The sequence below is a fragment of the Tasmannia lanceolata genome, unplaced genomic scaffold (genome assembly GCF_043159265.1).
Source record: "Tasmannia lanceolata isolate RefF3 unplaced genomic scaffold, GAP_Taslan_0.1 ptg000048l, whole genome shotgun sequence".
In the NCBI taxonomy this organism is placed as follows: Eukaryota; Viridiplantae; Streptophyta; class Magnoliopsida; order Canellales; family Winteraceae; genus Tasmannia; species Tasmannia lanceolata.
In genome coordinates, this window is record NW_027518725.1 from 2,263,536 (window position 1) to 2,281,529 (window position 17,994).

The 17,994-nt window shown below is 39.0% G+C and overlaps 2 protein-coding genes across 2 annotated transcripts; one reads left to right on the forward strand and one right to left on the reverse strand.

The window, feature by feature from the left end:
* Positions 1 to 1,555: 1,555 nt before the first annotated feature.
* Positions 1,556 to 8,717, forward strand: RMR1 (receptor homology region transmembrane domain ring H2 motif protein 1). Its single transcript, XM_077375230.1, has 4 exons — positions 1,556 to 1,784; positions 2,291 to 2,521; positions 7,434 to 7,835; positions 8,185 to 8,717. The coding sequence occupies exons 1-4, from the start codon at positions 1,631 to 1,633 to the stop codon at positions 8,313 to 8,315; spliced, it is 918 nt and encodes a 305-aa protein (XP_077231345.1). The 5' UTR covers positions 1,556 to 1,630; the 3' UTR covers positions 8,316 to 8,717.
* Positions 8,718 to 11,508: 2,791 nt separating this feature from the next.
* LOC143864232 (uncharacterized) lies at positions 11,509 to 17,253 on the reverse strand. The gene is made up of 3 exons (XM_077375128.1): positions 17,071 to 17,253; positions 13,542 to 13,740; positions 11,509 to 11,996 (listed from the first exon to the last, which is right to left on the reverse strand). The coding sequence occupies exons 2-3, from the start codon at positions 13,730 to 13,732 to the stop codon at positions 11,525 to 11,527; spliced, it is 663 nt and encodes a 220-aa protein (XP_077231243.1). The 5' UTR covers positions 13,733 to 13,740; positions 17,071 to 17,253; the 3' UTR covers positions 11,509 to 11,524.
* Positions 17,254 to 17,994: the final 741 nt, after the last annotated feature.

Sequence of the window (17,994 nt, forward strand, 5' to 3'; positions counted from 1 at the left end):
CCCTAGACAGCCCTATATAGTGTAATTTAACTACTTTTTTTACACTATGGGGGGTGGTCCAAGTAACAAATGGGGTTCCTAAAATGAAGTGACATATTTTGCCTCCCCCTCTCACTCCCTGGACAACCCTTTTAGTGTATATATTAATATATAATATATATATTTAAATATATTAAATTCTTAACGAGCCGAGCCTGGCCTAAATCGGGCTCGGCTCGTTAAGCTTAACGAGCTTGGCTCGCTGAGGATTCGAGCCGAGCTTCCGAGCCTGAGCCAAAATTGACACCCTTATACCCATCCCTCCTATCTTAGCCAAAAGAGCACCCCTTATCTTTTGATGCATAAGTCTTTTCTTGTCCTCATCCAACTATCCTCCTCGAAATTGATATAAACACCCTTTTTCATCCTAATTTTAATTGAATCCTTTTATTGCGAAACCCCCATATGTGAAATCCCCAAATTGATATCAACTCAAAAAAAAAAGGTCTTACACTCCCAAAATTCTTAAAATTTTCTTTCCCAATCTATATGTTGTTGCCCTATCATTGCCGCCCATCTCTTTGTTTTTTTCTTCTCTTATCTGTTGCTTATTCCGTCATTGGTCCATTGTTGCCCATTTCTTTCCAATTTCAGCATTGGTACATAATGACCCAGTTCATGCTCATTCCAGCATTGGTCAGTAGTGACCCAATTCTTGCTCATTTCGGTATTGGTTCATATTGACCCAATTCTTGCATATTACGGCATTGGTCCATATGTCCAATTTCTACTCGCCCATCAAGACTTAAGTATCATATAGCCTCATGGAAGCTTTGATCTATTGGCTTGGAAGCCCTCTTCGTGACATATCAACAAGTGGCATCTTCTCCTGCAACCATCATCAATGATCATTGGCAGCAACATCAATCTTCATCAAAGGATCTGCGTCATTGACTTTTGGAAGTGTGCATTGAATAGGTTGATTTTGATTACATTTGTAATTTGGCGAATTCTATTGTATTGGGATTTTTTATTTATTTTCAAAAGTATATCGATTTTCAATTCATATACGCTTGAGGGGACATGTTAGAATACGTAGGATCTAACGGTTGGATTGGGTTAAGATCTCACCGTTGGATCATCTTGGAGGTAGATTGGGTAAGTTGGCTAACTGAAGCAACTAGATAAATAAAGTAATAAATAGAAGAGGCAAGCAAGAGGGATTAGAAAGTAGATTTGATTATGATTCTTTCCCCTCGATAACTATCTTGTTTTGAGTCTATTTTTATCATGTAAGTGCTCTATATAAGCACACAGTGATCCTCTTGTAATATCATCCAAGAATTAGTGAAATCCTAAATTTATCAAATAGATCAAGTCATTAAGTACGACCGAATTCAGTTTCTCAACTGACTTTGAAAATGACAAGGATCTATTCAAGAAGGGCCCTTCTCCGGCCCTTGCATAAAGAGGGCCCTTGCAACCTTCATTGCTCATATTTAAGGAGTTTTTACGATGGACGGTCTAGATTAACCAAAGCTAGGCCCCACTCGTTGCTCTAACTCAAATACATGCAAGATTGTGTCATCTTCAAACAGAGACCGAAACATTTCCCATTTTGTCAGCTTCCGAGACAGAGAAAAAAGCCGACATGTGGAGAGATTTGTTTTCCCATCTCCCTTACCAAAAAACCCTAATCTTCTTTTTCATTTTCCTTTTTTCTTTCCTTCCATTGTCTTCTGCAATCGTTCAATTGAAAGGAAAATCATTCTCCTTTTCCTTCATAGACGCTCCCGCTACATTCGGTAACTCTCTCTCTCTCTCTCTCTCTCTCTCTCTCTATGATCCAATTTTCATATTCTTCGTTGCTTCTAGGGTTTTGTTTCTAGGGTTTTGTTTATTGGGTTTTGTTTTTTGTTAAGGAAAAGTAAAAGAAAAGAAATTGTAGCTGAAACATCATTTAATTTTCTTAATCTCTTCAATTAGGCCATGTTTGAATTGCAAGGAAAACAATTCTGACTTTTTTTTTGTTAGGAACATTTTTTCTCTCTCTCTACAATTAAGAGGAGAATGATATGATTATGGTTAATTTAGAATGATATTATCATAGATTGAAGGTCCAACTAATTAGAAATTAAATAAGGTTAGTTTAATTCATCTTTTACTGTGTGTAAAAAAGTAGGAAATTTTAGAAATGTTTTTTCTTTTCAAACTTTTCTAGAAAATTCTTGCAAATCCAAACTGGGCCTTGAGAGGAACACAAAGTGGAAATCTAAGAAAGGCTTTTCTTTTTTCTTTTGTTATTTTCAAGCTGTGGCTGTTAATAGTTCTGGAATCTGTGGAGCTTTGTATGTATCGGATCCTCTAGACGCTTGTTCTTCGCTACAAAATGCCCCGATTCCGGGAGACCCGGATCGTGTGCGGTTCGCTTTGATCGAAAGGGGTAATTGTACTTTTGAGGTGAAAGTCAGGAATGCCCAAGAGGCCGGATTTCGTGCTGCTGTTGTGTATGATGATCAAGAGAACAGTAATTTGATTTCTAGTAAGTTTCTAACTCTATCTGTTTGTAGTTATAGATCATATTTGAGATATAGCTTTTGTTTCATTTTAGAAAAAAATACGTATTTTAGGGCCATTTTTGGATCGTATTTGAACACAATATGATGGTTGATTTGAGTGAGTAGTTGTGGGTTTTGTGGTATTGTGTATGATGATCAAGTGAACAGTATTTTAATTTCTAGCAAGTTTCTAACCCTAGCTGTTGTCCCTAGGGTTTCTGTTTTAGCTTTGATTGTAGCGTGTTTTGTTCTGCATATATATGGAAATGGAATGGAAGTATCGTAGTATGGTAAATAGTTTTCTTTCATTTTGTCTTCTCAATTTTGACTTGGATTGGCTGAGAAAAGGGTCTCATAGTTTGTAGTTATAGCTGCTATTTGAGATATAAAATTTGTTTCATTTTAGGAAAAAAGGGTATTTTAGGGCCGCCTGGATCAGATTTAAACCTATGATTTGTGGACATGGACACGGGTGTCGCGTGTCGACACGAACACGGAGTGTTGGACTTGGCAAACCCCCAGACTTTAGAAACAGGGACACGGCTAAAATAGAAAGTATATGTTATCATGATTTGTGGATATGGATTTGTATGTCCAGTTTCGACGTGGATACGAGTTGTCTAAATGAGTGTCGACATGTGTGGACACGGGTGTCGTGTCAGACACAGCAGGGCACGTGAGTCGACAATAAATTCTAAGAGTTAAACACAATATGATGGTTGATTTGAATGAGTAGTTGTGGACCATGTGGTATGGCTTGCTTACATATAGTTTTTGTTTGGCTATCACTACTTAATATGTCAGAAAAGAAGCTGAAATATGTTATGGATTTCGTGGTTAAGCATTCTATGACATGAATTCTAGGCCATAAGACTGATGTATAAAATTTGATTGTCTCGCAACTCGAACCCAAGAACCTAATTCTCAATATTGCAATAAGAACATCAAACCAAAAGTTCATGGGAGTAGAAGGATATTAATTCACCTCTGCTTCATAAAATCGTAAGAACCCTTTGTTCACAAAGTACCATAGTAAGGCAATGTTACGGTGTGTAAATTAAATCTAATGATACATTCAGTACCTATCCGACCTAAGTTACTCATAGTCGACTCATGAACACTTTTTTGTATATTTTCTCAGTGAGGAATTTCTCAAAGAGTTGCTCTTGTGAAATGTTTCAACGTTAATTTTTTTCAATATGAGTTTGTCTACCATAAGAACCTTATCCTGCATCGCTAATCATAAAAAGGCAAGTGCTTACGAAGAGGGTTTCGGATCCTGTATTAAAGGAATATTAAGAACTGCTCTACACATGGAGAAGTAGCGGACTCGCTTCACGGAGAATAGTCCCGAGTTGTCAGGAGCCCAAGTAACCTCCTCCTAGAGGCTTTTAGATGAAAGCTAGACCATTTGAAGTCTTTCGAATGATCCAAGAATTAATTACACTTGTTCTTTTGATAAGAAGTCTTTCTTCCACCCATGGGTACCACCAACATACGCGCCTGCCTTGAGAGATATGCCTTCCCTCAGAATATGCGTGGTGACAGCTTGAGACCCTCTTTAGTCTATGTAAGGGTTTTTTTTTTGGTACAGGTAGCTTAGAATTTTGTCAGTTTAATTGTAATGCCCAACACCTAGGAACCTGTTACAGTCCTGTGTGGGGGCCTGCCTAGGTATGGGACTAGGTGGGACCCAGCCTGGTATGAGACAGATTTAAAGGGCCTAGCCTAACGTGTTCCATCAAGATCACAGAAGGGGCAACCTGTGGAGAGGACTACTTGGAAAGGGCGACATGCGGAAAGGGCTACCTGGAAAAAAAATGCCAAAGTGAAAGCTGTCATAGAGTGGGCCGTCATGGTCGGAGGATGCAAAAGCGTGGTAGAATGTTATGGTCTTGAGTGGGGGCCTTCCTAGGTATGGGACTTGGTGGGGGGGGGGGGGGGGCAGCTTGGTATGGGATAGGTTTAAAGGGCCTAGCTTAACACATTCCCTCAGCTCTGAAGTTTTGGCATATTGGTTAGGTTCCTAACATAACCCTTTTGAAAAAAAAACGGTTGGTCAATAGAGGAGGGTGGGAAATCCTCCAACTTGATGATTGACTGGGCTGATTTGACCATTGACTTGCTGATTGATTATAAACTCACCCAACCTATCACTGCCACAAACCAAAAGTAAAAATTTATTACAAGTTTATTTTTGCTGCTGAATTTTTGGTAATAAAAAATTCTTATACGACACAGTCCAAGCCAAAAGAAAAAGGTCCTTTTATATAAGAGAAGTTCTGGCATGACACCACAGGAGGACCCCAGAGCCGGGATGGCCACCACCTACACGGCTACACATGCAGGCCACAGTGGCAGTCTTTATTCCAGCCCGGCTGTTGTCTCATGTCAAGGTCTCTAGCAATTTTGGGCGTGTTCGGCTACCATCTTTAAAATGTTTTTTTTACTGATTGTGTAGGTGAGAAAATGAGGAAAGCAAAAAAAAAAAAAAAAAAAAACCGAGAGACTCTAATTCAAAAGACACAACCCACGTAGTGTGTTTCTACTCTTTCTTGGTTTTGCATGGCTAAGTAATGATATTCTCATGAACCCGATTCTATATGTGAGAATGAGAAGCCTCACCGAACACTCCCTTTGTTTTTTATTTTTATATTTTTCATCTCTTCTGATTTTTTCATCATTTTTAACCATTTCCCATTAATTTTTTCACCATGCATTAGTTACGTAATGACTGGAGTAGATTCCCTTATGACTTGGCAAGTTATTGAGCACTGTGTATAATAACTTTACGAGCATGGTGCGTATCCCTTTAGCCGTCATTCAACTCAAGAGACTGCCATGTGGTCTATGAGGACCGGCATGGCTGGAATGCCTATTACAGTAGCTAATTTAATTGTAGTTACCATTACAGTGAGGTGCTTGCATTGGCTGTAATCTGGTTGCCAGATAAGGCTGCTTCTAGCCTAGATGCTTTATGATTCAGGAGAACCTTACTGGCAAAAGGTGGTCCGCTGGACTACAGCGAAAAGGGCCTCTGGCATACGTGGCCAAATTGACCGAAAGAAAAATCGATCTACAGCTTAAAAACATCTCTTTGAGTGGTTGGGTGAAGAAGATAATTGTTGGAGGGTAGGGTGCTGAATAATTTAAGCAGACCTGCAAAGTGAAGTTGCTTTTGTCATTATGTCAGTATTTAAAGTCGTATACTTGAGCAATGAAACCAGACAGATCAATTGCTTGCACTTAATATGGTCAGTTTTTTTTTTTTTTTTTGTAATGGCAATGATAGATCTTATAGATAGAAATATAGAATAGAAGTACAAAGCTCAAGATAGAGATGGTTCTAGAGCCCCAACAGAAACAAGCACAAGAAAGAAACGAGAATTAAACCTATCAATAAAGGAGAAACTCAATCCTAGTGAGGAAGGAAATAAAAAAGTTCCATGCTCATCCTAGCCACTCCAAAGCACGCTAACTGGTCAGCATTACGATTGGCCGATTTCCACACATGCTTGAATCGTATATATGACCTTTAATTCATTCTTAATCTTCCTCTATCCTATTGGAAAATCTCCAAGGGTAGGATTTGTTAGATAATCATCTAATACCATTTAAAGAATCTCCCTCTACAACATCATCTTTGTAGACATCGAAATCTAATTCCTTGCACCTCCACTTCCGCTTCATTAGAATCCTTTTCTCCTATTGGGCCTGAAAAGGCCCACTTGATGGCATCAGCACCATCTCTAAGAATCATTCCCCTCCCCCCCCCCCCCCCCCCCCCCCCCCCCCCAAGAAACACACAGGGCCCGGGTTGCCCAAGCTAGAACCATCAAAGTTGAATTTGAGGGGTCTTCTTCTCCTCGATGTGGCAATTCTCTTTCCAAAACTGGCATAACTCATAAGATGTGATACCGCTAAATTGAGGGCTCACATTCGCCCAAGCTTGAGCCTTGGTGAAAATGTGATGAGCTGCTTTAACTTTGTTGTTGAAGATGGGATTGTTCCCTTCTTTCCAAATCCCCTAAATGTTTGCCAAAAATATTAAGCTCCACAATATTCAACCCCTCTGAGGCCAAGGGGAAAAATTACCCACAAAATGCCAAAGCGAGACAAGGTGTGGCTTCATATCTCCCTAGCAAACCTGCAATAAATAAAAGTATGGTCAACTAATTCCCCCGCTTCTCTGCATATTGCATCGTGATCCACAATGAGAACCTCTATACTATGAAGATGATCCACTGTCAGAATGTTGTTAAGGATTGCGATCCAACCAAAACCACAAACTCTAGGCAGAGTGGCAATCCTCCATATCCTGTTCACTGGCAAAGCATGCAAAGCCAGAAGTAGCTTGTGGTAGAACGATTTCACAATAAAGGCCCTAGTGGAATTCCATTTCCAAGTTCATTTGTCCTCCCCTACATGTCTTTCTCCCAGTCAAAAAATTGCGGCAGAAACATAAGTCCCAAGAGATCTTCTCGTCATGAACCAAAGCATCAATGATGAAAGCATGATACACCTGAAATACCTTCATGCACTTTTTTACGAACAGTAAAAGTTCCTCTTCTGGACATTATATTGCAGCAGAATCCTAAAGCTTTTGCTCATTCTTGCTGGTAATTTGAAGATGTGAAACATTCTTTTGTTTTGTAGTCCATTAACTCTCTGGCTTCACAAAGACACAAATTAAAATATGGATGTTTGCTTGTAATAATGGGTGCCTCAAGCATAAACACATTCATCTGTGCATGTGAGTGCCAATGGGATGGAACTATTTGGCTCTTTCGTCAAGTTGTAGAAAGTGTTTTATCATTCTGACTGATAGCTAATGAACTTTGTGCTGTGATATCCCCATTTTCTATTGCACTAACTTTGTTACCTTCTTCAATTTAGTGATTGGCGACTCCGAGGGCATATTGGTACATGCAGTTTTTATTTCAAAGGCAGCAGGGGAGATACTACGTAAGCTTGCTAGAGGCGAAGAAGGTGAATGCTGTATCAACTATTTATCAGACGAAACAGCTTGGACCGTGTTGGTCATTTCCCTAATCTCTCTTATCATCATAATGTCCATTTTGGCTATCTTTTTCTTTGCTCGAAACCGAAGGGCACGCCAGCAAGCAACCTCCCCCCATCATTTTCCTCCAACTATAAATAGTCAGATAGTTGATGTTCTCCCCTGCTTCACATTCAACACCTCTTGCTCAGATTGCAAGCCCACAGCAGAAACGTGTTCCATTTGTCTAGAAGACTACAAAAATGGAGAAACTCTGAAAGTCCTCCCCTGCCAACATGGTAAGCAGCCCCAATCATGGTTTTATATTTTGGTCGAAGTACCGAAATTTCAGATTTCCAGTTTTTGCCAAAATTTCAGTTTGGTAAAATTCGATTTTTTTTTACCGAAATTCGGCCGAAACACGAAAAAATTCAGTTTCGGTTGTGGCCAAAACCAACATCGAAACCGAAATATCAAACCATGGGCTTGATATTCATTCCTTACATGAACTTGTTTATGCACTTTTATTAATCTTGGGCATATTTTGCATCCCAGAAGCTGAATTTTCTAATTTTGTAACACTTTTATTCGCCTATTCGATATTATAATATAGATTCATTTGATACACTTCATGGAACTTCCTTGCAGAATTTCACTCAGTCTGTGTAGACGCATGGCTGAAAAAGTGGGGGACATTTTGCCCTCTGTGCAAGCGCGACATTATGGCTGACGCAATAACTGATCCAGTATGCGAGCGAACTCCATTGTTATCATGTTGAATATTGTTGGATGGTCAACTCGCTTTGTTGGATGGTCAACTCGCATCTCTGATGTCGCAATTTTACGAATCTTTGCCTGTTCATATACCTTCCTACTCCAGTTCAGCTTAGCTCCTTTGTGCCAGTGGATGTTTTTCTCTAACCCGCACCTTTGGTTATGGATGGAAAATTGGATGAAGGTATATATCCAAACCAGTCACATCATCTCTACTGAAACTTGTATATGAGTGAGAGGCATATAGTAGAAAAAAGTGACCTTCTCTAGGATTCTCACTTTCTTATCTGTTCTATGTGCTTCCTTTTGGTAGTATTTTATGTAAGCCTGTGGGAGATTGATTGATGGTTGCCCCATTTTCCTGTGCTGTCTATCCAACCATTTGTGTATATATTGTTTGGTGTGCAGATTATGGGGAATTTATTTTGCTTACAGTTCACTAGTGTTTACTATGAACATTAGACTTGCAGCATGTACCCTAGGCAACCATTCAAAAAAAGCATGCACCCAAGTCTCTGTGTGGCTGTTGCCCATTTGTTGGGTCTCAATTTATGGGCAAAGTGGTAAAATTTGAGTTTTTTGTATGTTCCATTTGTCCCATCACATTTACCCAGATTGATCTTATTATCCATTTTATGGCCCTGATGTGTCGACCAGGATCTACTGTCCTGTGGCTTTTGCCGTATGGCCCATCAACAGTGTGGGCCCACTAGTGAACGGGTCAGCCGGTCCACCATCGATGGGGCTAAAGTCATTCAGATCGCCATAATCACGAGGGAAATGCTACCATTGGGATAATATGATCCTAACCGTCATGATCAATGGTGATGATCAATTCTAGTGTCAGGCAGGGACATGTGTGTGCAATCAGGACTGTTGATTTTGTAGAACATCGTGAGGCAAACGGAGATCCCATGCTTGTGCTAAAGAATCATCGGATCAAGGTGTTCTTAATGGTGTTGTCTTTCGGACTCATGGCCCTGACAGTGCCCTTTAACTGTTTTTTCTTCTTCTGTATCTTCCATTATCTATGTAACAAGAACAACCAAATGTATTATGCATGTGGCAGGCATGTTTGGTGATTGGAATTCCGAATCAGGTTTTTCTTGGAATTTTCTTCTGTAAGGGTTTTGTAAAGAGAATTTTCATTAATTTCATGGATTCCCTCTCCTTTTCTTTTACAAAAAGATGGTTGATGGTTATTTTAATAAATTTGGAATATTGGTTTTTTAAAACATAACAGAAGAGTTCTTGTTTATTACACCACGAGGCAATAGAGTCTCCCTCTCTCTCTTATGTGGGTTTTCTTGCTCTCATGGAAACCATTTAGGAATCAAGGTGCTACATTTATAACCTTACAATGCCAGAGTACTACCTCTTTTACTTGGTAAATGCAGGGTTAAAAGTCTGCGTGTATGAATGAATTCATGCGAAATCTCAACACACCCATCTTACTTTAAGAAATCAAATGAACATTAGCAGAAGCAATCACCTTCAATAAGAAGTCAGATGACAAATTATCCATGTCTACTTGTTTGAGTCATTGTTTAGAGGAATCACCCAGCGTGAAATGCATACAGAGCTACAGTCTAAGGGCATTTAATAGGTGGGAAATGTTCTTTATTTTAGATAATGAAAGCATTCCAGTGAGTGGTACTATTGGACTGATCCTTTGGTGGGAACTGTTCTTAATGAAAGCATTACAGCTACAGCTTCAGAGCCCTTTATCACATAAGGGCATTTAAAAGGTTTCTCAGCATACTAACCATAGGACCTCCGACCCCAAAGCGAAGAAAGAGCAGGAAAAACAGGTCCTCTCTAGGCCCAGTATTCATGAAACCAACTATTTTCCAAAATAATAGTGAATCATAGAAATATATATGGGATCGTAGTTTTAAGTTTCCACTGAAAGTTTGAAACCAACATGAAATGATTGAAATGTGTCTGTTTCCATCCCATCTATATATAAATATAACACAAGCCTAATTGTAGGCTCTTCTCTTGGTTTGTCTACCAGTTCCCATAACATCTTGCTTTTTAAGCCATGCTTATCTGTGAAAGCTTCGAACCAAGAAATCGAAATCCAGAGTATGAAACACTGAATTGCCTGTGGACATTGAAAATAGAAAATGGGTCCAGTGCAATCAGTCACACTGTGATCTGATTACGTTGCCTACTATAATACACACATATTACACTTATGTAATCATGCTAATAGGAGAACAATGAAACTGACATTCTGAGGATCAAACAATAGGAAGCTTTATTGGTATAAACAAAACATAACAACTTTAAGACAGGATCAACACCCAAATACAGAACTAGAAATGCTTCACACATTGCCAATCCATGTCATTAGCTCACAAGTAGGCTTAATAATATGTGAGAACTACAGTATGCACAATGTATAAAAAATAACAACAACCTCATATCAAGAATGTCTGAAGGATCTCCAACTCATTGAATAACAATGAGAGTTTCCCTTAGTTATTCCACCCCTATGCAATAGGGCGTCCTATTACGTAAAGGGGCAATCCATTGAAGAAAGGAATCCACTCTCAACCCTTATAGGCCAGCGTCTTTCTCTAATAGAGGAAACTAATGATCTGCTGCTCCAATCTCTCGAGGAAAAAGTGATGCAACAAAGTTCCAATATAACAAGACGTAAGCACCAAAGATGATGTAACAACACCTCAACTGTAGGAACAACCTGAATAAGCCTCCTCAACAGGCCTACAACTCAAAGAACAGTAATTCCTTCCCCTAAGCATATTCGGTGATATCATTGAAGCTCATATGAGGTTAATCTAATGTTAAGCTTAGTCAACCAATCCTGGTGTAAAGCTTAGACAGCTCTAGCCCTCAGGAACCATCAGGCCAAAGTGCGTAAGATGACCCAAGTGTAACTAGTGGAAAAGAGTGCACTTTCCCCCCACGTCCCAAATAATGTATAAAAACAGAAGGCACCTCTGAAAAATAAGCTGTCAAGATAATGTATGTGACTCTTAAACTAGATGCCCTTGACGACAATGTAACAAAAGAAGTGAAAATTTGTTTTTCGCTTATCAGCTTAAAGGGTACAAATTGTGATGAGGAAAGTCAATCACAAGATGTTCCAAATGGACCCTTCGTGTGTTCCCGCAGAGACTCCACTATTAGTACTGCCCACAAGGCTAAGAAACACATGCTTTCAACAGCTATCAAGTAACAGGTCTTACCAGAATATAGTGAACAAATCTATTTCAAAATTGAAGGGGTTACATAAACCAAGAATCATATCCATTTCATATTTAAATGCATCCAGAAAAAGTCCCAAAGAAAGCCCAGCCTTCCAATAATTAAACATGGTGATCAGAGTCCTAAGCTTGTCAACCAGAGGAAAAGAAGCCCTATACATGAGGGCACCAATCATCTCCACCACAATCACAGCCAAACCAGCAGATAAAATGTCCCAGTCACCTGTTTGTCCTATGCCAGTGGCAAAGGCAGTTGCACAGTAAAATCCCACCAAGAAAAAGAGTAATTTCATAGGAAAGCCCTTTTTCATCTCCTTGAGTCTTGCATTCAACTTAATTTGGAAAGCTTGAATAGCTCTAACCAGGCGAGTTCCTCCACTGGTGCTACTGCTACTCTCTGAAGGGTCAGATCCACTGTCCACACTACTCTTAACAGACCAGCCCACCTTTCTAAACAAATTCAAAAAAGATTATCCGATTATGCAAATGGAGAAATTACAACAAGCTGGGTTCTAAAAACAAAAATTATAGCCATACTTAGTTCTGGAACTTTGAGGTTACCCCTGTTTTAAATAATGGCAAAAGTGTACCCTATGTTCATACACAAGAATAAAATTTATTAAAATAAAGAAGAATTATAAGCCTAAAAATAAAAAGAAATATATGGATAAGAACTCTGCTAAATCTCAAAATAATATCAGACATATATTACAAAATTTTGATAATTCTTGAAATTGTTTGTTCACAAAATTGATGAGCCCGGTAACAGTGTGATATGGATATGCTAGCATTTTAGCTCACAAGCTACAGTATACAGTATATATGATCAGAGATGCAAGTTTAAATCATAACATTCAGAAAAAAAGATACAATGTTAAATCATATTAGATATCAATGTGTTTCCTATGATCTGTTGTCATCTCTAAGAGCGTCACCAATCCCTAGCGGTCCAGGATTACCAAAGCTAGACCCATTGAAGTTAAGTTTCAACTGGCCAGGACCGAGCAGAAGCCACTCAGATCTAAACAGAAATTTTCATTCATTAAAAAAAAGTCACAGTGAAGAAGTCTTTATGTATGTAAAAGCCTTAGGGCTCTCAAACATGTTATGATGCTTATGCTATGAATAAATTTCTTGTTTTACTAACACGTGAAGAACTTCTCTTCGACGATTTTAGTATGATGCCGTGAGCAACCAGAGGTATGATGCCCTATGATCCAGAGGTATGATGCCCATAAACTTCTATCCTTTCTTCTCTTCTTCAAAAAGGTATTCTTCATCTTTTCTCTACTTGTTGGAAACTTGAACTCTCTTCTGTTTTTGTGATTTTAAGATTCAAAATTTCCCCTGGGATATTATTTTACACTTCGAACGTGCAAGAGAATCAAGTGATCAAACCTGATTTTATTGATATACTTGATCTTAAATCCAACGAACAGATTTGAGTAATTTTTGTTTTGGACTCCAATGCTTGATATTATCTTTGAGTTCAAAGCTAGATTCGATTATATTTGTGGAATACATCTAAAATCCTAAATCTATTGAATATTATTGGATATTCACCTAGTAGAACTGCTTAGATATTTATTTTCTCCCTATTTTTACATCATAAATGCAAATGCCCAAGATTTCTAGCCACTGCAATGAAAAGTTGGGGTTCTTTACGTATGCATATGAGATGAACCAAAAGACACTAACATTTTCTCAGCTAGATGAAAAACATCGGAACATAATTCTAAGATATAATCTCTGTTATAATGAATGTAACAAGGAAAACAAATAAAAAAACTTAACATTCAATTATGAGCAGTAGATAATGCCATATTAATCAACTTCACAAACTCATCAAGAAAATCATAAAATTTTGAGTACTACTCATACATCATACATTATCACCATAAAGTTGTATCTCATAGATCCTCTAAGAGTTGTGAGTTAACCCATAGAATAATGAATGTAGAATTTCCAAGAAGTTTTAAAGATTGAAAAATATACCTGGAAGAGTAGAGTGAAGGCAGAACTGCATGATAAAAGCAAAGGTCAGGATAGAGCCTCAAACTACAAGTACATGCAGTCTTCTGAAGGCAACCCACAACAAGAAATCTTGATCTTAAAAATTTAGAGCATGGAAGCATTGTACTTTTCGGATAATTAGGTAAAGTTGACATTTTTGTTGTCGCTGCCATACATGTACCTGCAAGTGGAAATCCAACTTTGTAATAAAAGGAAGATCAACCATAGCAAGTGTAATAATACAAAATAACCTAACCTATGAGATGATGAGAAGGAACTCAGCTTGTCACATGACAAAGGTGCGAATAAAATTACATATGAATCAAGATATAGTATAAAAATAACAAACCATGAACATTTCTTTTATGGAGAAAAGGAAGTAAAACATGTACATGCATCCTTAGTGCCATGATTGCAGTTAAGTCATCTCACCTTTCTTTCAGCCTCAGGGCATTCTATTTCATGCATTATTGAAGTTATTTTTGCCCGACGAGAATGTGTTTTTCTATAAGAATATCTTGAGATACTTAAATAATTAGATATTGTTAAGGTACAGTACCACATTTTGGATGTATGGTCAGCGACAAAAGTGTTATAGAGAAGAGAACTGCCAACAGGAAGCTTTATAATCCTGTTTAGCAAGCATATATTGATGGTTCTTGTCTTAAGTAGGTGCCCAAAATGATGTGCCAACTGAGAAATGGTTTTTGAGTGTAAAGGGTCTCTTGTGTTATGTGGGAAACATTAGGATAAGGTTCTTATGACTTTCACAAATGGGCTCCGACTAGATAGTGCTTGGACTAAACAGGATTCTTACAAGGCTCTGGCAGTGGATCATATCTTTCAATTTATAATTATCTGGTACTCATAAACATGCGTAATAAGTCAAGAGACTCATAGTTAGTGTAGGGAATTTAATCGGGTAGAACTCGCCCCTAAAAGCTAGCCGTTAGAGGGAGGGTGCCCATTCCCTTATAACCCATCGCCATCCATTTCACTTATCCGATGTGGGACTATTTGCTTTTCCGTAGAACCCCAACAATCTCCCCCTTCACGTGGAAGCAACATGGACAATCTCGCCCCTCCACGCGGCGACAACGTGGGGACCATGAGATACTACACTGGGGTTTCCGAGATCTTCCTCGAGGGACATTCCCGCCCTCGAATGCAAACCGGCGTTACCACGCCCTGAGCTCTGATACCATTTGTAGGGAATTTAACCGGTAGAACTCACCCCTAAAAGCTAGCCGTTAGAGGGAGGGTGCCCATTCCCTTAGAACCCATCCCCATCCATTTCACTTATTCAATGTGGGACTATTTGCTTTTGCATGGAACCACAACAATCTTTTTTTACGTTGTTCACCACAATGGGCTACTCCACGGCCAAGGCTAGGGCAAAATCGATTATGCATCAAGGTGGAGATTGTTGAGTTGGTGATACAAAATCACCGGTTCTATTTCATTCTTAAAGTGGTTCCCACTTGGCCCTTTAAGTGGGATGTGTTTTCTCTCTATATATGGGGTTTGTATATGAAAGAGAGGGTTTGAAGAAGAGAGAAAAATGTAGAGAGGAGAGAAGAAAAGGCTTGGTCAAGGCAAGAGGGTTTTCTCTTGGGGGGGCCTGGAGGGCTTCTGTGGTGGAGCAAAAGCAAGGTTCTTCTTGAGGAGAAGGCTAGGGCAAGGCAAGAGGGGTTTTCTCTTGAGGGCTCTAGGTGGGCTTTTGTGGTGAACCAAAAGCAAGGTTCTTCTTGAGGAGAAGGTTTAGAGCAAAAAGATGGGGAATTCTCTTAGGCTCTTGGAAGGCTTTTTTGTGGTGAAGCAAAAAGGGTTTTTCCTCCTATTGTTTATCAAGGATTATTCTTCTTCTTCTTCCACTGTTCTTCTTCATTGGATTTTGTCTATTGTAGCACAAGCATTGTGTTGGGGGATTTTCGAACTACTTCTCAAAGGAGGGCTTTTCCATGTACTCGGTGTAGAGACTTGGAGGTTATTTTGTGGCTACATAGAAGGTTGAAGAAGATGGGAAAATGTAGGGAGGAGAGGATAAAAGGCTAGGGTAAAGCAAGAGAGATTTTCCCTTGGGGGCCTAGAAGGAGGGCTTTTGTGGTAGAGCAAAAGAAAGGTTCTTCTTGAGGAGAAAGCTAATGCAAGGCAAGAGGGGTTTTCTCTTGAGGGCTCTAGGAGGGCTTTTGTGGTAAAGCAAGAGGAGTTTTCTCTTGGGGGCCTAGGAGGAGGGCTTTTGTGGTGGAGCAAAAGCAAGGTTTTTCTTGAGGAGAAAGCTAGTGTAAGGCAAGATGGGTTTTCTATTGGGGGCTCTAGGAGGGCTTTTGTGGTGAAGCAAAAGCAAGGTTCTTCTTGAAGAAAATGTTTAGAGCAAAAAGAGGGGGATTCTCTATGCTCTGTTCTCTCGTTGGGAAAGGAAATGAAAGGGAATTGAAGGGAAGGAAACTGATGTGGCAGAAAGGAAAGGGAAGGGAAAGAAACCTGACAGAAAACCTGTCAAATGAGCGTTTTGTTGCACAGAAACCTGACAGAAAGTGCACAGAAACTAACAGAAACCACAGAACTATGTGTTTCGTTGCAGGGAAACTCAATAGAAACTTGTTAAACAGAAACTGTGAGAAACTAACGTGCAGAATGATGCCAACATAGAACCTAGTCTAAAATAAGTGGGTCCAACCCTCTGAAGTCAATCAAAATCAGAAAACTATGACAAACAGAAGCTGAACAATAACAATGCCAATCAAATTGTCGCAAATATACAGTTGCCAAGATAGAATTGCCAAGATATAAATCAGGCAATCAACATAGACTTGACATAAAAACTACATATGTATGCCAAATCATGTTGCCGTGAGAATAAATAATCCTAACCCCTAAACCCTATTCCTAACCCTTAAACCCTTTCTCCCAGTACAAGAGAATAAATACCAAGCAAAACAAAAATACCCAGCACAAGAGAATAAATACCAAACAAATACCAAGCAAAACATGTTGATTTGCAAAAAAATAATACGAACAGGTACGAACGAATACCCAAAATATTGTACCAAATACAAAGAAATGAGGAACAAATACCAACCCTAGATCTATCCAAAATATGAAGAAATGAGGAACAAATACCAAATTGTAACAAAACCTCTTGATTTGCAACCAAAAAAAAAAAAAAAAACGAAAAAAATATTGTAACAGATCTACCCAAATACAAAAAAATATCGTGACAGAAGATCTATAAACCTTATCTCTAGAACCCTAAATCCATATAAATCATAAACCCTAACCCAAATATGTAAACCCTAACCTAAATGCATAAATCATCAACCCTAAATCCAAAATCCGAAACCCTAATTACCAAAATAGAATGAAAAAATTAACAGAAAACCAAACATTAACCAGTAAATCTGACTCCCTGCGCTCAAACCCCTTATCCGAAACCCTATATCCAGCAAAAAAATTCAGAGAGAGAGAGAGGGGTGGAGAGAGAGAGAGAGAGAGAGAACAGGAGGCTTGCCGGACGGAGGTCTTGCGAGAGAGAACGAGAAGAGGGAGAGCTTCCTCGTCGACAATGGTGTTGCGAGAGAGAGAGAGTCTCGAACGACTCGGGTAAAGTCGGGGAAAGGTAAGCTTTCCGATGATGAGGTGGGGAAAGGGCTTTCCGTGAAATCGCGGAAACCCCTTTTCCAAGTAATTTTTTTTACAATTTCCACGTAAGTTTAAAAACCTTAGGGCCTGTTCAGTTGCCCAGTTTTTGCATAAAGGAAACGGATTTTAACCCCAAATCCACGGAAAATAGCTTAAAATTACCGTTTTGTTGCACGGAGACGGAAAGCACGAATGTGACGTGGTTTCCGACTTATCCGACGTGGGTTATCCGTTTCCGTCATTTGAAATCCGAGTGTATTAGTCGGATTTGAGCCTCGGAAAAACAGAGGAAAAAGAGGAGCGCTGTTTTAAGAAAACCCACGGAGAAAACCTCCCAACTTCGTCTTCTTCGTTGCAACTCCTCAAAAATCGACAGGTAAGTCGCCTCCCTCTATCCTCTTTCCCTCTCTTTCTATTTTTTTTTTAATTTTTTGGTCGTATAAATGTGTCTTTTCTTCTTCTATCTTATAAACCCTCATTTTTTCATTTTTTTGTTGGAAACCTTAGTTTTATGGCTTGATCAGTGTTGTAAACCATATATTTGACCATTTTTTTTTGTTCGACAGCCTCTTTTTTGCTGGAAACCCTCTTTCTTGCCATTTGTTTTTCATATTTGTGTTGGAAACCCTCGTTTTTGGGTTGGATCTATGATCTAAACCATTTTTTGGCATTTTCTTTGTTGGAAACCCTCTTTATTGCCATTTCTTTTACCATTTCTTTTACTGATGATGGATCTATATTTGAAGCCCTTATTCTGTGTTCCAATAGTGTAGGAAACCCTCTTTTTTTATTT